At 38.6% G+C, this 21,602-nt stretch overlaps 2 protein-coding genes across 2 annotated transcripts in view; one reads left to right on the forward strand and one right to left on the reverse strand.

Moving 5' to 3' along the window:
- NEDD9 (neural precursor cell expressed, developmentally down-regulated 9) overlaps positions 1-13,359 on the reverse strand; it is a 264,118-nt gene extending 250,759 nt beyond the window's left edge. The window contains exon 1 of the mRNA XM_010995812.3: positions 13,260-13,359. The gene's annotated coding sequence lies outside the window, so the exon portion shown is untranslated. The remainder of the gene's footprint in view (positions 1-13,259) is intronic.
- Positions 13,360-13,721: 362 nt separating this feature from the next.
- Positions 13,722-21,602, forward strand: part of TMEM170B (transmembrane protein 170B) — a 28,878-nt gene continuing 20,997 nt past the window's right edge. The window contains exon 1 of the mRNA XM_031435196.2: positions 13,722-14,384. Within this exon, the coding sequence (XP_031291056.2) occupies positions 14,072-14,384 (313 nt within the window). The 5' untranslated portion in view covers positions 13,722-14,071. The remainder of the gene's footprint in view (positions 14,385-21,602) is intronic.

Below are 21,602 nucleotides of genomic sequence, written 5' to 3' on the forward strand. Positions count from 1 at the left end.
TTGTTTCACAGTCAAGACAGAATCAGAGGCCAAGACTACTGACCATCTCTTTGATTGCTTTTTTCATGACCATATACTGCCTCGTCGTGATTTATAAAAATTACCTGGGAAAAATGGGAATTTTGTTGTTTACATACAGAGTAATACAGAAATTATTGCTGCTATTTTGGTGAGAAAAATTTTGTACAATGTATTATAATCTAAATAAAATGTAAATTTTATTTTTTAAAATTATGAAACAATTCTTTATAACCATAGATGCAAAACTCCTTAACGAAATATTCACAAATGGAATTCAGCCATATATTAAAAGAATGATATACAATGACAAAGTAGGGTTTATCCCAGGAATGCAAGGTTAATTTCACATTCAAAAGTCAATCAATACTACTCATCATATTGGCAGACTAAAACCGTAGGATCTTCTCAATAGATGCATAAAAAGCACTTGACAAATTTAAAAAAAAATTAATAATATTTAAAAAACTCTAAGTAAACCAGAAATAGAAGGGAACTTCCTCCACCTGATAAAGAATATTTATGAAAATTTTACAGTTAATATAATGCTCATTGGTGAAAGAATAAGTGTTTTTCCTCTAAGACTGGACACAGGGCAAATATCTTCCCTCTTAATGTTGTAATGGAGGCCCTAGCCAGAGGAATAGGGCAAGAAAATGAAATAAAGAGCATAATGTGTTTGTATGAAAATTCTAGGGAACCTATAAACAACTACTAGAACTAATAAGCAAATTTTAAAATGTTACAGGATACAAAGTCAATATTTTAAAGTCAATTTTTCTTTTATATTTTACTGGTTTGATGATAATAAAATTAAAATTTTTTATTTGTTATAGAAAGACATAAAATATAAAGACAAAATATTTAGAAATAAATTGAATAAAAACATGCAAGACCTCTCCACTAAAAATTACAAAATACTGCTGAGAGAGATTAAGGAAAACCCAAATAAATGGACAAAAATACCATGTTTATGTATTAGAAAACTCAAGTAAATTTGAAAAAGAAGAACAAAGTCGGAGGATTTACAACTCTGAACTCAAAATTTACTAAGGCTACACTAATCAAGACTAAGAAGTATCAGTGGAACAGGACAGAGAGGCCAGAAAAGATTCACACTCATACAATCAATTAATTTTCAACAAAGGCACCAAAGCAATACACTGGGGGGCAAGGAAGATCTTTTCAAGGAAAGGTACTGGAATAATTGTATTTTCAAGTGGGAAATACTTACCTGAAAGGAACCTGGATGTTCACCATTGCTCTTGTTCAATACACTAATCTGATGTGTTGTTCTTTTCTATTTACACATTAGTAATGTAGTACCAGCTAATCAAAGCAATGTTTCTGCTATTAGAGTAGTGGAAAAAGACTACTCAGGAATAGTCTTTTTCTTTTTATAAAAATAACATTTTTAAGTTACAAAGCAATAGTTTTTCATTAATGACAATTTCAATGTTAAAGTATAAAGTAAACAAAAATTACCCATGATCATACAACCCAGAATTCAAACAAAATGACCTTTTGGGTTAGTCTTTCTAATCCTCTGTATATGATATTATAAAAATTATATAATACATTTTAACTTGATATTATTTTGCATGTAATTTTCTTATTTCAAGGCTCTCAGTTTTTATTATTTTTGTTTGCATGTAATGACAATATTAGCTTTCATTTCAACATATTTTTATGACACTTGTAATTGCATTTCCTGAAAGCATAAATTTTAACTGCAAGCTATATCCAAATTGCACTTCTAATCAACATCAATGTCTAGAGTATCTGCCAAACTCATAACGACACTTATTCCATGGAAACTGCCCATTTCACAATCCCCTATCCAAAATGCAACTGTGCTACTGAACAAGCATGACTCAGGGAAGCAACCATGGGACAAATTTCATTTTAAATTTAAACTGTTATTTTAAATTTATTTTGTATGTTTAGTTCTTCTCTTGCCCCTGATGAAATTTAGGGCAGGTCACAAAACTGAGCATTTCAAAATTATATTTTAGTATCCTGTTACAAGAGAAACCACAGACGCAATCTTTAGGCAGCCAAATTTACAGCAGATAATCTGTTCAAGGCCACAATCAACTGTTAAAGTTCTGGCAACCTGAACGAAATGGGCCAACTATGCTCTTACCCAGGAATTTCAAAATTAAGTCCAGAGTAAAGTTTGCCTGCAATGATATCCCACTTTGTGGAGTGAACACCAGAGAAACGGAGTCTTCAAGAGAAAGAAGACAGGAGGAAGTACAAAAGGAAGCAGATATGGACCAAGAGCATTTCCTGGATTCTGTCAGCTGTCAATTGCTGGTTTCACTTCCTTCCAGAACTGCACTTACATTCTTGTCTTTGGGTTCTGTGAAACCCCTCAATCATTGCAGTATCCAAATTCTAATTGTTTTTGTCAAATCAAGTTTGTTAAAGAGGCCCAAATAATACAAAAATGAATATGGATTGTGGGAGGTCCTCTCCCGTAAACAAACAACCGTATTCATGATCAGTATATCCTCCGGCTTTGCCCAGAAGAGGGTCTCTGATCTACTCCCTTAATCTGAGAGTCCATGTTAGCTGTAAACTTACAGTGCTCCTTGCTCAGTCACTGAGGTACTGACTGTAGAGTTACCCAGATCATCTCTGCTCTGCTGAAGCATCAGTGTCAAACTTCTGTATATATTTTCCTGATCTGAGAGATTACATTGTCAGAAAATGCATAGGATTTGATATTCAGTGACTGCTTCAGATGAGTTTTTAATTCTAATCCCTTTGTGTTGTTCTTAGAAAGGAAATCAAGTTTTGTCTTACTATTATTTCCAAGGTAGTCAATAATTTTAATACTGTGAGAACAAAACACTTGAGTTATTTTAGCTTCTAAATGTCAGTAAGTTCTGTTTTCAGAAATTTGCCTTGGGTGAAGTATAAATTTACATGACATATTTTTAGTGACTAAGACAAAATTCACTCCCATTGTTAAATAAAAAAGTTCCAGTATTACCAATAATGTGTATTGGTTAGTGTGGCTCTAAGGATATGTCTAGAAAACCAAAGATAGCAGAGAATTAACTCAACTCTAAAATGTCCTGATAGTAATTTTTCATCACATCACATGACTTAAAAATTATCTTTATAATTCATATCACAGATTCTGTCTATCTTGGGTGAAATATTTTTATCTTAGAAAACCAGTCTGTAGAACATACTAGGTTTTAGAAACTTGATTCCTTCACACTCTCAAATTATTGTGATTTTATTAAGTGAATCAAGTAAAAATTATTCAATAAACATCCAACATTGTGCTAGGTGCTACAGCTGTTCAAGAAAAAAAAACAAGATGGGATGAGATGTGGCCTTTGCCCTTCTTTGCCTGGTAAAGTAGTTGGGAAGAGATATAAGGCAACAGTAATAAAGCAAGACAGTGTGGAGTAATGTGTGTGCTGGTTTTTAGAAGTTCTGAGATGGGGGAGAGAACAATGGAAAAGAAGTAAACAAAGAAGCTAAGAACAGAGGAGACAGAGAGAGAGAGAGAGAGAGAGGGAGAGAGAGAGAACAGCTTGCATTTCTGACAACTTTTCTGTCATTCTCTTCTTGGGGCTCCACTGGAATGAACTGAAGCTGAGATGGTCAGAGAGAACTTCCTGAAGAGGTGGGATTTGATTTGGGACCTGAAGGAAGAGATGGCATTTGAAAGGATAAATGGCTAAGGAGACAACATAAGCCAAAGTATGGAGATGAGAATACACCCAGTTTTGCAGAGAAGCAATTCATCTTACTAGCATTAGAAGCCATAGGAAATGATACTGGGTGAGCGTGGTGGAAAAAGAGCAAAGGATTTTAAACATGAAGAACACAGGGAATAGCTGAGTAGAGGAATTACAGGATGAAAACTGGGTTTGGGGAGATTAGTTATGCAAGGTTGTGAAAGATGCATTGGATGGGTGGAGACTGAAGCCTGGCAAGGTAACTAGGCATTGCTGTAGTGATCCTTCCAGGAGACAATGAGGGCATGGACTGGGACAGCATCATCTCAAATAGGGAGGATGGATAAGAGCTTTTCAAGGCAGAAAACTATCTTGAGCAAGCTGAGCTAGAGGGATGGCAGAACTTCCGGCTAAAGGAGTTGGGAGGTATGAGGCTGGAGCTTAGGGAAGAGGGCAGCCAGGAGAAGTAGGCTGATGTGGACTTAGTCAATGACACAGAAGTTACAGCTGAAGCCAAGAGAATGAGGGTGATTCCTGAAAGAAGGAATGTGGAGGAAAGAACAGAGAAATGAGACCTGAGAAGCACCAACATTGAGGGCATAGCACTAGTAAAATGAGCCAGTGCAAGAGGGAACATGCGGCCTGGGATGTAAGTGAGACATAGTGTGGCCAGAGAATTAAGGCAGCAGAGTGGTTAAGGAGGAGGAGGCTGTCACCAGTACCAAAAGAAGCTGCATAAGCAAGATGATGAGGATCTTTAGGAGATGCGTTAACAGTGATGTGGGACTAGAAACCAGGTCACAGAGGTAATGGAGGGAAGGAGCCATGAGGTGATAGGCCGGTGGACACGTGCAGAATCACGCAGTGGTTAGGAGGACAGGCTCTGACGGCAACATGACCTGAACCCTGGCTCCACCCAGACTTGACAACTTAACGCACAGAAGTTGACCTTCGTCTCCATGCACTGGATTGAATAGCAACTCCCCAAGTTCACATCCTTCCGAGAACCTCAGAGTGTGACCTAATTTAGAAATAGGGTTGTTGCAGATGTAATTAGTGAAGACGAGGTTACACTACAGCAGGGTGGGCCCTTAATCCAGTATGACTGATGTCCTTAATAAGAAGAGGAAAGGACACAGAGAGAGACACACACAGGGAAGATGCCCATGTGAAGATGCAGTCAGAGACTGGGGTTATTATGCGGTTTCAACCAAGGAAAGCTAAGGATGACTGGCAATACCATAAGTTAAGAGACAGGCACACAACAGATTTTCTCCTAGAACCCTGAGAGAGTACAGCCCTGCAGACACCTTGATTTTGGACTTATAGCCTCCAGAACTGTGAGAAATCATTTCTGTTGTTTTAAGCCACCCAGTTCGTGGTACTTTGTTATGGCAGTTCCAGCAAACTAATATTCTTGGTCACCTCATCTTTAAAGTGAGGATACTAACACTCTCTTTATGTGGGGGCAGTGCTTAGCATTATGGCATGAAAAATGCTTAGCATAATGTCCGCCCCATTGGAAGAGCTCAGTTACATGTTGCCATATATTATGTTTTTCTTTTAACAATTTGGTGTGGAAGAAAGGAAAGATGATCCTAGATAAACCATGCATATGGTGAAGTAAATGTTGTTGTTATTGTTTCTTTTTAAATAGGAGTTTTGTGTGCATACTTAAACATAGCAAATAAATAAAATCTCCAGAGAGAGAGGGAGATTAAAGAATTTGGAGATGATATACATCTTCATCAAAGACCAAATCCAGTGCAAATGAAAGATTTTGAGAGATGTGACCATAAAGTAATAGACTACATACTTCAAAGACTTACTACCATTTATAATTCCAAATTGATATCACCCTTCAGAGAAGGGTATGCTCTGGAAGGTAGATTCTTATTCTAATGGTGTTGCCATTATTTCAAATACATTTTAATTTTCTCCCAAACCAGAGAGTTCCAAACTACACAAAGGTTTTACCACTTAGGACACACCTCATTTTTGATCAAAAGTCATAGCTTCCCTGGGTGGTCGCTCAACTGACATGACACCAAGCAATTCCTGACTATTTCCAAATGCCAAATCCACCCTTAAATTATAAACATCAGCATCACTGAGGGCATTTTTAAAAAGTGTGCTAAATACTTATCAAAGAAGTCTTAAATACCCAATGTGAAAGAAAACATTCTTATTTCAAACAGAACATCAATCTTATTGGCATAAATGCTTGATGACTTCAAATGAGGCAAGCCTTTTGACAAAAGTTTTTTGAATTATGTATTATATATCAGTCTTTTCCCAGATATTCAAACAGTTAAGCCCTAACTGGCTACTCAGTGAACCAATGATGGAATTTTTACTGGTGAATTTCCAACTGAGGTCCTCTTAGCAATTTCTAAGTAAGTACATTTAAATACATGGCTTTATTTTTCCCTCCTCATATCTTAGAACTCAGTATGCATGAGAAGGAAATGGCCTTGTTTTTCAAATACTTAAAAGAATAGAAAGGCATAAACAATGATTTCAAAGTGATTAATAATCTATTTACATCACGTTCAGACTTTCAGAAAGGAAGAAGGACAAAGGGAAAAAAGGTCATCTTTAATTTGTCCCCACTTTAACTTTCTCAGACTTTCCAGACCGACAAAAAAGGGGGATCATTAACAAAAAGGCACTTCGCTTAAAATGAGATCTTTTTAAATGGGCCTCTTAGTACACATGAACTGTGAATTTTTTCACTGCCTAATATTCACCCTGGACTAAATTAGTCTTTATTCATCCTTCTACTGCATTTTTGTACTGTATTTCACAGTGAAATACTAATCTGCACTTTATTTGAGCTTGGAAATCCAGGACAAATATAAGGAGGTTGAAATAAAAGAGGAGGCTCCCTTGGAGGCCAGACTCTGAGAGGCAAGAAATGCACCCTGGTTGCAGAGAGGAAGTTGCATTTTGTTGTGCAATTTGTTGGTTGCACAGAGTTCTGGGCCTATTCCTGAGAGATGACATCTGTTCAACCACTGCTCAACTCAGTCCTCGCTCAATCAATATCTGTTAATTCAATTTTAAGACACTGTCTTCCATTCCGCTGGTTATCAGGAGTGATGAAGAAACTAAGAGAAGGAGCTGCGTGCCCTAGTTGGTACAACCTTTTCTCAAACTTGGAATTGGGTCACATGACCTTGGCTATGAGGAAGGCTCTGAATCATCCTATCCTATTCTTTTAATTTCCTCATCATTAATGGAACATATATATACATGTTTGTAACTGAGTGCACACTTACATTGTGTGTATGTGTATATATCCATATGTATATATGTAATATGTTTACTGAGTACGCACATATATTATATAATGGTGGGGACTTCAGAGAGAGACAGGGTGACCTGCTGATAAACGGTCTTCCTGACATAATAATATAGACCTGGACTCTAAAAAACTGATGATACATAGAGCTTGAAGTGGAGCTATAAGAGCTTGGAGAATGTTTGTCAAGACAACAGAAGGAGAGGACACATGAGCCGGCAGAATTTGGAAAGAAGAAGAGAAATCCAAAGTGAAGGGCCAGCGGAAGTGGCATAAAGGACAATGGACTCTTCTGCAAACACAGGGAACGGCACGAAGGGCAGGATCAATGTCCTATAATTGATTAATTAGTGAGCAAACTGAAGCCCAAACAGTCTAAATAGACTGTTAAAAAGAAATGACAGTTAAGGATGATCGACAAATAAGATCCAATACATATTCACTTAGTGTCTCTGAAGAAGAGACCAAAACAAATGGAAGGGGAAAAATACTCAAAAAGACAATTTGAAGAATGGACTTTGGAGGAATAAACGAAGAGTTAAACCTATAACATGTCAGGAAAAATACTGATTCAAAACGGTCAATTCCGAAATGCATCCTAGTAAAATCACAGATGAAATAATTCTTTGGGCACCCAAGAGAAAATATCAGGTACCTATAAAACCAAGAAAGACGGCCACTCTCAGCCACAGTCAACTATAGGATAAATGAGAAATACCTGAAACTCCTCAGTTTCATTAATTTAAAAAATTGTATTTTAACATTTGCTCAAATTGAACTTTTTGTGTACATTTTAATGAATTTTAATGCATATATACATTCATGTGCGCATCACCACAATGAAAATACAGAACAATTCCATTTACTCCCCAAACCTCCCTGAGCTGTCCCTTTTCAGTCAAACGCCCCTTCACTGCAACTCACAATATTGATGACACAATTCTAACAAAAGATTGAGATGTGGGGTCAAGTAGTATATTAAAAGAATAAGAGATCATGGCCAAGTGGCATTAACTCCAGGAACTCAAAGAAAATGTATTAGGAAATATTTGAATATAATTTCCATGTATCTAGAACAAAACAAAGAATCACATGGTCATACCCATAGGTGTTAAAAAGACTTATATTCAACAACTTTTCAAAACCAAATTTCTTAATAAAATAAGACATTGCAAGTTCTCAATATCCTCTAAATTTATTTATAAATGTAACATGAGTTCTGTGAAAATATAACCAGTAATATTTTTAGAATTAGGAAGCTGATTTTAAAGCTCCTCTGTAACAATATACATTCAAGATTAATCAGGAAGAAAACTGAAAATGAGGAATAAAAAAAGGGAGACCTATCTCAGCAGTTACTGAAGCATACTGTACAGTTAAGGAAAATAAAGAGTGTGGTGCTGACATGTGGACAGATAGATGGAGAAGAAATGAAAGTCCAGAAATAAATCCCAGTATATATAGAAATTTTGTACATGATATAGCTGGTACTTTAGGTCAGTGGGAAAATGATGGATTATTCAATAAATGTTTTGGGACAACTCAGTAGCCATCTGGGAAAACAAAATTAGATTTCTACTAAACGCCTTACATTAAAAAAAATTCCAAGTGGACTAAAGGTGTAAACAAAAACATCCATAAAATTTTTAGAAAAGATATTAGACTTAAAAAAAAATCTGAGAGAGGGAAAGACATTTTAAAGCCTGGAAGAAGACTTAGATACCATAAAAGAAAAGACTGACAACATAAATATTAGAAATTTCTACATGACCAAAAAGTTTTGTTCAAGCTAAAAAGCTACTGACAAACTGGAAAAGATTTACACAATGCATGTCACAAATCGTTAATTTGTTAAATACTTAAAAGCTCTTACATGTAAGTTTTTGAAAGATAAATTACCCAAAAGAAAAATGGGCAAAAGTCCCTGTAAAAGGTGATCCAAATGTTCCTACACACTGAAAAAATTGTGTAACCTCACTTATAATCAGAAAATTGCTAACAAAAATACAATGAAATACCATTTCCCAAATTTTGCTCGACACATAATGTTTCTTGATGTTTAGTTCAACAACTAAATACTTTAAGAACTGAATTTAGCATGGACTGTACCATGAAGCTACAAGAGGCATTTAATCAACACACTATTTTATGTGTTTTGTATTTGGCTGTTCATCCATAACATGAAGAGATTGGACGCAGGGAGATTTTCAGACACTGGGTTTTAGGGGGAAAACTGAGTCTCCTAAATTGCCAAATACAGGATTTTGTGTGTGTGTGTGTGTGTGTGTGTGTGTGTGTGTGTGTGTGTGTGTGTGATTTTAGCAGAGACTTTTTCTTCACACTCACATTCAGGTTTCAAAGTATAAATTCTTAGAGTTCAAATGTCATGTATTCTTTTTTTTTTTAAGGTTTGGGATAATAAACAAGGAGTTACATTATGGGGGGCAGTAGCTAGCGGAAATTGGGAGGTGGGTGGTTTGTATGCACAGGTAGAGGGAAAGCAACAAGAATATGGTGGAAATTGGAGCTGGAGGCACTGGCAGTTACCTATTTGTCCTTCAATCTCAAACATGCCCCGACCTCTGTGACTGTGGGTGGAGGTCACATCCCACTGCCAATAGAGAGCAGCACCCCGCCCTCTTGGGCAGGGCTGGATCCCCCAGCAGCCCCATAATGGTAGCTTGGGCCCTAGGTGTGCCATGTCTTACTGGGAGACAAAACATGACATACCTGGTTTCTCTGATTCACCGTGGTGGAAATGTCCCTTGACTCTAATAGGTGTTCGGTAAAACACTTCGGCATGTAAGTTTCAAAGCAGTACATAATTGAAAGTAATATATATGACTCTTTCTTCCTTTCATTTCTGTCATTTCCTCCAACCGAATTTTATTTTCTTCATCAAAAAACAACCAACAGTGCTTTCATTTTCTTTGTGTATGTATGTGTGCCTGTATGTCTGTGTGTATGTGTTTATACAAACAAGATTTGGGCAGAAGTGTGGTTTTGTGCATGGATTTTGAAGAAAAATTAGTCTAACAGTGTTGTGGAGTTTCAGCCCATCCTTGTGAAAATTAAATGAGCTGATATATAGTACTTGGCACAAGGTCTCACAGGAGGAAAGAGCTTTGTGTTGATTATTACTATTGTTTCAAGGACATCAAAAATCTGAAAAGGTACTATTATTATCCCCATTTAAAAGCTAGTTAAGTAATGGAAGCAGTATTCAAATCATATTTTTCAGACAATGAATCTATTGAACCTACCCCGCCACTCAGGGTTTGAAACTGCTGCAATGTGTAGCAAGATGAAATTAGGTTGTCTATGTAATGTGACTCTGATAAAGTACCATACAGCAAGAAAGAAAGATGATAAAGTGGAGGAAAAGATGTCCTCAATAGTTAATGTTTTTCTCAAAGGATCAATATCATTTTATATTCTAATTGATTTTAAAAGCTTTCTTGTGGGCCCTCTTTGCACAATTAATAGGATTCCTAAGACTTACGGGTGTTCCCACACTTGTGTGGAAGAAACAAGTCAGGAACTCTTTGTGAACTGTTGTTTCAAAATCAAGGACACAGGGCTGAAAGAGACCTCAGATTTATTTGGGGTGTTCTCTGATTTCTGGTAAGAATATGATTGGTGTATTAACTCAATATCAAAAATCTGCAAGGAAAAAAATTACACAAACTCCACCCACATTAATTCATTTTGAGGTTTCTTAACTGGCTGCTGAGAAATGTTCAATCCACTTAAGAATAAAGGCTTCCAACACAATGGGTTCATTTGCTTTTTCAAGGCAAACTTTGCAAAGTATTAGCCTAGAGAGTAGAGATTACTAATCTTCAAATCCTGTAGATAACATCTGACATAGAACTTTATTACGGATAATAGATGCCAAATAAATGCTTATTGAACTGAACTGAAAAGCTGGGAAAAAGTTGTCTGGTTATCAAAGTGCATTATTGGATTATCATACTAAGTGAATGAAGTAAGTCAAAAAGAAAAAGACAAATATCATAAGGTATCACTTATATGTGGAATCTAAAATACGATACAAATGAACTTATTTACAAACCAGAAACAGACTCACAGACAGAAAACAAACAGGGTTGCCAAAGGGGAACCGGAGTGGGGAGGTATAAATTTGGAGTTTGAGATTTGCAGATTCAATCTACTATATATAAAAATAGGTAAACAACAAGGTCCTACTGTAAAGCACAGGGAACTATATTCAATATCCTGTAATAAACCGTAATGGAAAAGAATATGAAAAAGAACTGAATCACTATGCTATACACCAGAAACTAACACAACACTGTAAATCAGCTATACTTCAAAATAAAATTTTTTTTAAAGTGCATTATCAACTTGGGACTTCCTTGCTGTGTCTTACTGTTTCCTGAGAAATCAACACTTAGGTCCCATTTTTTAAAAAATTACGTGAAACAAGAAAAATGCTGACTTTTCTATAAAGTTTACTCAATTATTCCTTCAACAAATATTTGTTGAACACCATGTGCTAAGCTCTGTCCCAGGTTCTGAATATTTTAAATGTAGGCTATCATGTTTTAAATAGAAGTGTGTAATGATACAAACCCCAATAATTCCAGGTAAACTAAAAGTTCCTGAGCAAGAGTTTAATGAGCTGCTGCTCAGAGAGTTTACTATGCAATCTTCATTGAATGTAGTCATATTCTCTAATAACACTAATATCATGTCAAATCTCCCATTGGTAATCATTAGGTAACCTACTTCTCTCTATCCAGAACCAGCAATTCAGAAATTGGGCTCTGAAGTGGTGTCACCTGCGTCAAATCACTTAATTTTGTACATTTTCCCCTATCTGTAAAATAAAATTAATTAGAAAAATGTGCCAACTAAAAATTGTTGCTTGCCATGTGGCGCCAGAATGAAGTCACTAGCCACTGCATTCGCTGACCTTCAACACACCTTGAAAGGAGTTCACGGAGGAGGTGAGGAATGAGGCACTCTGCAATCTGGGAAAAACTAGCAAAACAGGCTTTCAGATAAGTACTTTCAGAAGATTTTATGAGCCCAATTTCTTGCCTCTTCTCATATCTAGAAAAGCAGTAAAATCATAAAGGGAGACACCTGCTCCTCAAGACTAGCAGCAAGCCTCTACCAAAACGTGTGCTTGAGTACACGTATTCCCCCTTCACTAAAATCATGTATGATACTGATTCTCCCCTGCCTCCTCCAAGCAGTTCCTCAGAGCAACCTGAGACTTGGTCTACCCGGCTATAGTCCTCATTTTACCCCCAAATAAAACCTAACTCACAACCCACAAGTTACATATACATTTATTTTCAGACCACAAATGGTAAAGCCTCTTTTAAGTCTGCTATTCTATAATCTTAAATTAAGATCTAATTAATTCTATGTCCTAGGAGGAAAATAAGCCCCACATTACCAGTTTTGACTCAGTTCCTATTAATGATACAAAGTTTTCCCTTTCCCTCTGTGTTGTGCCGTCAGACAATACATACATATATAAATGCATATATTTGTGTATATATAGTTATTTTTAAGGTGGTCACCAAGAGCAAGGTTTTACAGGTGATTCAACCCTTTTGCATTTTGCCAAATGTACCTGATAATTTAGCTACAGCATGAACTTCGCTGCCCTCTGCAGATTTTCTTTTCAGATGGTAAAGAGGTTGAAAAAGGATGGGGGGGGGGGAGCGCTGACTGGTGCTTATTTTGTTATTGCCAAAACTTAATTTTTATTTTTCAAGATAAAAGGTCTCACTCTCCAAGGAGGAGTTGTGGTTAGATTTTAGACAGCTCCTGGGGCTAACGCTGGACATAAAGGGCAGCAAACCACGGGAAGAGAGATCTAGTTTAAGCCCTAGGGGGGGAAATAACGAAGACTTCTACAATTTAGACAAAAAGAGTACTGCAACGAAAAAAGGGCTGGACACAGAGATGGCCCTGGGGTATAGGACGCCTGCAGAGCCCTGGGTCTCCAGGTGACTTCGTACGCTGGGACCACGGGAGGCCCAAGTTCTTGCTGTGGGAAGGACTGGATGGATAAAGCGGGTCTATTTCCGTTTTAATGTCTTTCAAATATATTTTGCAAGTAGTGCTAGGTCGTCTGAGTCAAAAAAAAAAAACAACCAAAAAACCAAAAGACCCAACCCCGAAAACTGATAAATGTAAAATGTTGAGATATTTACACCTTTAAAAAACAAGTTGTATTCAAACCTCTTTACCCCAAGTATTTCCTTCGAAGCCAAAGATTTGAACTGTCAAAGAATCCATCTGACAGAGTTTTGCACCTCTCTTCAGCACTTTCAGTCCTCGAGCTTCCGCCCCGTCGGACGCCAGCGAGCCCCGCTACCCAACCCCCCGCCGGGCGCGCGCCCCCGGCCTGGGGGCGGGAGGGAGGAGAGAGCGTGGAGGTGGGTCCCTCGGAGCACCCAATCAAAAGCGAAGCCCGGCGGTGGCGCTAGTGACGTAGGCCGCGCTTTCCTCCGCCCCACTGCGGGCCGACGCTCGGCACCGTCAGCCGCGCGAGCTCGCGCGCGAGAGGAGAGGGAGGAGGAGGGCTTGGGGCCGGCCGGCTGTCGGAGGGCGACGGGTCGCAGGATGGGGTAGAGTGAGCATGCGCAGCGGCTCCGTGGATTTGGGGGAAGGCGGGGGATCGTGCGCGCGCGCGCGCGCGCACAAGCGGCCCGCCGGCGGCCGCGGGTGGAGGGGGCGGTTCCTCGAGTGTCGGTGGCTGGAGGGTGGGCAGGTTGGCGGCAGGTTCCGCCGCCGCCGCCTCCGCCGCAACCTCTTCGGAGTCCTGGGTCTTCTCGTCCTCTCGTGGTGATGAGCTGGGCCCCGTCGGGGGCGGCACCTGCCGGCTGCCCATCACCCCGGGCCTCCCGGCGTGACCTCGGCCGCCTCGCGTGCCCGGTCCCCGCGTCGCCGTGCTTCCCCTGAGAGGGAGCGGCAGCTGCCTCCTCCGCCCCGAGTCCTCGCTCGGGGGCCGCGCGAGGACAGCGCCCGGCCCCCTCCCCTCCCCCGTCCGCCGTCCTCAATGTCTCCCCGGCGGGGAGGGGGCTGCCTGGGAGACGCGCTGAGCGGCCCCCCCCGGAGGCCCGTCGGCGGCAACAGCAGCGCCCAGCCCGGTGCCCCGAAGCCTCCCCTGGCGGCGGCGGCGGCCTGGAGGAACCGAGCACCCGCCGCCGGCCGCGGAGCCTCGCAGCCGCCGCCCGGCGCCCGAGGAGAGGGCGGCGGGCGACCCCCGGGGAAGATGAAGGCGGAGGGTGGCGACCACTCCATGATCAACCTGTCGGTGCAGCAGGTCCTGAGCCTCTGGGCCCATGGGACGGTGCTGAGGAACCTCACGGGTAATTGATGCGCCTGGGGTGGGGACCGGGATGCGGTGCCGCCCCTCGCCTCCCTTCGCCCTCCCGCGGAGGGGAGCGCTCCTCTCCGCCTCACCTCCGTGCGCGCTCCTCTCGGGAGCTCGAGGTCCCAAGTCCCGGCCCAGAGAGTGTTAATAGGATCCGCTCCGTGCCTGTTCTAGGGGCGCGACGCCGGTCACCCGAGCCCCCCGGCGCTCCGAGGCTCCTGAATCGCTGGGGGAGAATCCATGACCCCCGCTTCCCTCTCTGCGACTGCCCTGCTTCTGTAGTACGCGCGGAATTGCTTTAGTGCTGAGACTTGAGTACAGTTAGCCTTAATTCCCTACCCCACCCCCCCCATACACACGCACGCACCCTGCTATTTGCTGTTTAGATCTTTTTCTGGTTTAGCTCTTTTTCTTTCTGGCAGACCTCACATCGAATGCAGGGCTTGAATCCCCTGTTTGCTTCAACTGTTAAATTTTTTTTGGCTTTATTAAGTAGATGACAGTAGGTCACCGGCTGGACCAAGTGCATTCTAAGCATTTTTTGCTTTAACCGTGTTTGTCCTCCCTTTGCTATTTCCTTTTGTCTGTCTCCTTCCCACCCTCTGGCCTCAAGCCGCCGCTTCTGTGACATTTGATAATTTTGTGTACTTCCCTTCGTATGTCAAGGCTATCAAGAGGGAATCTGACTTAACTACATTATAATATCAATTTCTGTTTATAAAAAGCAATAATACTCATACTTTTTAATCAAATTTGTTGGTTTGCTTTGTGAAGAAACTTCCGGTTTGGTTAATGTGGACATGCTTATACCTTGAGTTCTGAATTTTAAAAATACTCTTTAAAGATTAGTGTTTACAAGAAAAAGATTTCAGTTACATTTTGGTGACTCTTCAGCGCCTGCTTCTCAGGGAAAAAAACTAAAAAACTCTTAGGGTTTAATTCTTGAAAATGTATAAGACACCTAATTTTGACAGAACATTAGTATTTCAAAATACATTATGTCAAACTGGTTAAGAGTATGAAGAGTATTTTACAAATATAACCTGTCTTGTTATGTTACATACATACGTGTATATATAATACAAAGATATTATAAAATCTGGTATTATATGGAATTCAGATATTCATAGAAAAAAATATAGGGAGATTTTATACCACAAGGTTGACTTTAAAGACACTGGTTACCTTGAATGTGGAAACTATAAAATTAATAGAGATTCTGTATTGATTTATGGTGTCTTCAGTTTTAATCTGTGGTCATTTAACTTGGAGCAGACTGACCTTACATGATGGTTGCAGGTCAGGAACATGTTTTTAGTTCTGAAAACCTACACTGACATAAAGACCATTTCAGAATTCAGTTGAATTTTGAGATAGACCCCTTTATCTTGCTTATGACTTTCCTTGTATTTATCCACTGTTAATATTTCAAAATGTTGTATCAATTATGTTTATTGCAGTAAAATGAAAAATAAGGATTTAAGAATATATATTTGTATCTGTTAATGACTAGCTTAGCTCATCAATGGGTATTTAAAAAAAATTAGCTCTGGGAACCACAGAGTAAGTGTAAAAGTAGCTTACCTCTTGGCCAGATTTAACAACATTTTAAAATATTTATTTTAAGATTCTAAATCATTATAGTGGCTTCCAGTTTCCTTTGGCCAACCATTAGGTTAACAATAGTAGTTTAAATCCAGAGTTAGCTCTGATTATCTCCTAATATAGTCTTCAGTTGCTCATTGGACTTGGCCATTTTATGAAGGATATGGTGAACACCCAAAACTAGGACTGAGGTTGGAATGAGGAGCATAGGAACCTCTTCTAAGAAAGAAGCAGAGTCTGAGTATACAAAATTCTGTTTGTCAGGGTAAAAATGGAGGAAAACAGATTTAGAAGTATGCTTCACCAGCAGCTGAGTGTATCACATATTAGGAACCACATCACTTCTAAAAAGTGTACTCTGTAAGTGGTAACATTCTGATGTGGTTTATTTTGACCTTCTCCATGCTGGTGACCTTCGTGATGTAGCTTAGCCATTAGTTAAGAGATGCTGCCTACAGTGCCATTTAGAACTTAGTCTATTAAAAACAAACACACACTTCTGAAATAAGATAACTCCTACTTATTGAATGCCTGCTGTGTGTTAGGCGCTTGACATACATTATTTTTAATCTTCAGAATAACTCTCCAAAGTAGAGTTACAAGGAAGCTCAGAGAGGTAAGTTAAGTTGGCCCACAGCAAATAGCTCAAAAACGGTTGTGCTAGGCTTTAAGTCCAGTCTTTGCGAGCAGAACTACTCTCTCCCCTTTTCCAAGCTGTTTTAGCTATTTCTTCTCTATCCTCTTGAAACAGAAGCAATTACTCGCTTCATCCTGCTGCTTATGCTCCTTGTATGTGCTTTTATTATTGTATTTTCAGTTACATTATAATTTTTATTTGTCTTCTAGTCTGTGAGCTTTTTGAGGGTCAGGTCATTGTTTTAATCATGGAATTATGGAACCCTAGTATGTACCTGGCAAATAGTATATGCTCAATACATATTTATTGAATTGAACTTTTAAAACAGTACTTAGTTGCAAGATTAAAACATTCTAGTTGCATTATTTTTCAGCTGCACTTATTGGAGTGAATATGCTGTTAATAGGACATGAGGTGTTTAAGCAACTTTTATGGATAATTATCATACGTTTAAAACAGAGGTGCTTATTGAATGTACTTTTTTTGTGCTCGTTACCATCCTTGCATGTATTTTATTTTATCTTTTCAACTATCTTGAGAGGGATTAGTGTTTAATCTTATTTTACAGATTCAGACATTGAAGCAAAGAGTAACTTGCTTAGATCTAATAGCTAATAAGTGAAAAATTACTTTTTTCAGATTATGATAACATATTAAGTTAGAAGGCATTTTTGTCATCATCATAAACTTGGAAATGAAACAGGTAATCCAACATGGTTTCCAAATCTTGCTACATATCAGAATCACATGGGGCTGGTTAAGGGGCCCGTGGCCCCAGTCCGTATCTATGGAATTAGAATCTTTGAGACCAGGGCCTAGGAAGGTACATTTTTAACTAGCTATTAAGGTGATTTTATTATTGAGAACTCAAGAGTTGGGAAAACGAGATTTTTAAAAATTAATTTTTTGATGATCTCTTTGTAACTATGTTGTGATATATAATGCAAGTTAATATAGAGTGTTCAGTATGGCTAAGGACTTAATTAAAATTCCAATATAAATGACTCATTTATTTCCAAGAGGAAGCTATAACCCAGTTTTTTTTAAAGTGACTATCTTTTGACATTAGAGGATTATATTAGAATTTATCTTTTAAAAATGTTTTCTTTATATTAGCCATTAGCTATAGAGAAAAATTCCTAGTAAATGGTAGTATTTTAAAAATTCTAAACAGTTTAGTTATATTTAATCTGAAATATAGGGGAAAATGAAACATTAACAATGTTTATGTAAATACTTATATACTGGGCAGTTATTGGAACTTCTCCCTACTAGGATAAATTTGGTTCTAGTAGATTTCTGTATGCAAGTAAAAAGTCTACAGACAGTAGGACCCTTGAATTTGTGAGTCAAGACACTGAGTTTTATCCTTGAATGCTATTAATTGGCTCTTGTACTTCAGAAAAGCCACATACTTACTGGCCTTGGTTTCCTCATCTGTAAGACAATCTAATGCCAATAATTTTCACACTGATGTTAAAGTAAAGCTGATGTAAAGTTTTTAATGAGTTAAGAAAAAAGTTTAGAGATACATGTTAAGAAAAACATTTACTCATTTGCATATAAACTTTTTTCTTTTAGCTTTAAAATCAAGAAATTTTCTTTTTTTAATGAGGCTTCAGACCTTTACTATACTAATTTGTAGGGTGAGGTTTGGGTCCTAGAAAATCTTTGTTCTCTGACCACCATTTAATAGTTCTTAGAATTAGGCCTTCTTAAAACTTAGTTTGGGAAACTCTGGATTCAATACCTGAAGATCCCTTCCAGTTCTGAAATTGTTTTTTGTTTGTTTGTTAATCCCACCGCAGCATTACTGCTGCCTTAAGATTACTATCAGTGATGTCCCAGGTGTGGCTGTTCTGACCATGCATGTGCGTTACTTAAGTTTCCCTGCTTGGTCTCTTATTTTTTGATCTGTCATTCATTTGGTCTCTTTTTTAGATTTAATTTTAGGAATTTGTTATATTAGGAATTTCATTGTAAGTTATGCTCATTGATGTAAAAAGTTCATTTTTCAATATTCAGTGTAAATATTCTTTGGAAATACTGTATCATGAGATTATAAAACATTTTATCAATCACTGAAAAGATTTTTTTTTTTTTTAGATCAGTGACTGATTCAAACAAATATGTTATTACTGGCAACATTTTTTTGGTAGGACATGTATAATTTAAGATGTTCAAGGGCATACAAGTAACAAAACTATTGTATATTGCTCTCATAAATTTCATAATAGATTCAGATTTTGACATTTAATCCTTATACTTTTATCACTGAGAAACTAATCAGTTATGAGGAAGAACGAATTGAATGGCATCTTTTAGGAAGATAGTGCTATGTCTTAAGTATAGAGCAACTTTTCAACTGTTTTGAGTAGCCTTAACCTGATTTTTTTTTAAAGCAAATGATATTCTGATTGTTTTAAATTAAAAACTTGTTTTTCTGAGAATTTTCTTTTTCTCTTCAATGATGAGTACTATAATTTATAGTTTGAAATTATATAATTAGTTGGTTAAAGGGCTATTTAGTTTAAGTGGGTAATGAACAGTATTGCCATAAGCTTTGAGAGAGGCAGTATATTAAAGCAGCTCTTGAAGGTGTCACAGTTAAATTAAACTAATGTTTTTGCTCTTTTAAGAAGCGAAAGTAGACAACTATTAAATATCTATAATAGTTTTAACTTCTCCCTATGTTAAGTGAGGTTTTAGGTGAACAAATACAGCAACTAATTTTTAAAGCTGGCTAAAATATTAGAGTGATTAAAAATAAGAAAAACATAAGGTTTACCTTCATTTTAACTTTCTTTGTTGCTCATTTCTTTGTGGAGAGTTAAGTTTCCATCTAGCATTACATTCCTGTCTTGAGAGCTTCCTTTAATATGTTGTAGCACAGGCCTGCTGGCAGTTAATTCCCCCCAGTTTTTAGGAAAAAAACTTCATTTCACCTTCAGTTTTGAAAAATATTTCTCCTGAATATATAGGTTCTGGCTTTGGAGGTTTTCTTTTTTTTCCCCCTTTCAGTCTTTCAGAATCTTACTCTCTTGTCTTCTGGTTTGATTGTTTTTGATGAGAAGTTTGCTATCCTTTGTCCCTCTGTGTATAAGATGTCTTTTTTTCTCTGCCCCCTGCCTTTTCCTTATTTCTTCTTCAATATTTTCCTTTTATCTTTGGTTTTTAGTCATTTCACTATGATTTATGAGTAAATATGTGTGTGTGGTTTATTTTGTTTTGTTTTTTGGTTCTTTTGGGAGGTCTTTATCTTGCTTGGGAGAGTCTTAGATTAGTGGTTTGATATCTTTCATTATTTTTAGAAATTTTCAGCCACTGTCTATTTAAATTTTTTTTTCTCCATTCTTTCTTTCTTCCCCTTCTGGGACTCCAGATTACATTTATGTTAAACTATTTGAAATTGTCCCATAGCTCTTGGATACTTCCTCTTTTCCCTCCTACTCCTCCTTTTTTTCCCACTTTTTTCTCTTATTTTTCAGTTTGAATAGTTTGTTGGTCCACCTTTTAAGTTCACTAATTCTTTGCTTACCTATGTCAAATCTACTGGGGAGCCAATTAAAGGAATTCTTCATCTCTGATGTCGTGGATGTTTTTCTGTTTTGTTGTTGTTGTTGGGTTTGTCTTTTTTTTTTTTAATTTTAAGCATTTCCATTTGACTTTTTCTTGGACTTTCCATCTCTCTGTAGAAATTCTCTGTTCATGTAAGTTGTCCACCTTTTCCTTGAGAGTCCTTGACATGTTAATTATAGTTATTTTTAAGTCCTTGTCTATTCTAAAATCTGGGTCACCAGTGAGTCTGATTGCTTTATTTCTTGACAATAGATTGTTTTCCCTGCTTTTGAGAGTGTCTCATTTTTTTAATTGAATTCAGGACTTTGTATGTATAACAGTAGTGACCGAGGTACATAATATTTATGCCTGGAAATGGGCTGCTTCTGTTAGCCTGGTACAGTGAAGACTGATTTAATTTACTCAGGAGTGAGCATGGTGTGAGTTTTCTTGTTATGGTTACCCTCAGTGCACCACAGGCTTCAAATTCTCTAGAAGGTGTTGGTGTTGTTGCCTTGTTCTTAGGATGGGGACTGGGTGCTGCAGTGTTATTCTCAGTGTTAATGCTGCATCGTCAGCTCGTAGTCATCTGCATGCCTGCACCATGGAAGAGGTGTCTGTCCACATACTTGCCTTCCCCCAGGCACAGACTTCTGAAGCTCATTCCTTGCTGTTAGGCTCATAGAGGGGGCAGGGGAATTTTTCTACTGTCCTGGTCCAGTTTTAGTCTTTGGCAGGCTCTGTGTAGTGGGGTATCTGGGTGGGGCTGTCCACGTTCTTACCTTTCTGAGCCACAGTGGCCACACTCTCCTTCGTATCTGTGATTGGTCTTGGGCAGGAGTCTCCAGTCCTTCACTCAGCAGTAACTGACTCCGCTTAAAATAGGATCCTGGGTTCTGGATGGTTGCCTGCCCCTCCCCAGAGGGGGAGGACTTTTCCTTCTACTTTTCCCCAAGCTGGACCTGCAGTGGGTTTTGTTCCCTTAGGGTGACAGGATTTGCTGCCCTCCTGCAATGGCTAAGGCTTGTTTTGAGAAGAAGGGTTCCAGGAAGCAGGCAGGGTTGTCTGTGTTTCTCTTAGCTGCTGCTGATCACCTCCCATAGGCTGACATGCATCACCAGGGGTGGTGCTGTCCAGTCTCCTGCCTCGGAGTCCATTTTTCCAGGGAGTGCCCAGTAGTGACCCAAGGAAAAGAGCTCGCAGGTGACTGTGCACTTTCCCTGTGTTACTCCAGGCTGGCAGGTTAAGCGACCCCACTTGGACTTACAGTTGGTTATAATTTTAGCTGATTTCTTCTTACCCACTTGTATGGGGCCCATTTCTCATTCCTGTGCTTTGCCACAGGTGACATTGTATATATGTCTCTCTCCTTGGAGGTTCTTGTCTGTCTTTGGAATTCAGGTTAGTTTGTTA

Source organism: Camelus dromedarius, chromosome 19 (assembly GCF_036321535.1).
Source record: "Camelus dromedarius isolate mCamDro1 chromosome 19, mCamDro1.pat, whole genome shotgun sequence".
Taxonomy (NCBI): domain Eukaryota; kingdom Metazoa; phylum Chordata; class Mammalia; order Artiodactyla; family Camelidae; genus Camelus; species Camelus dromedarius.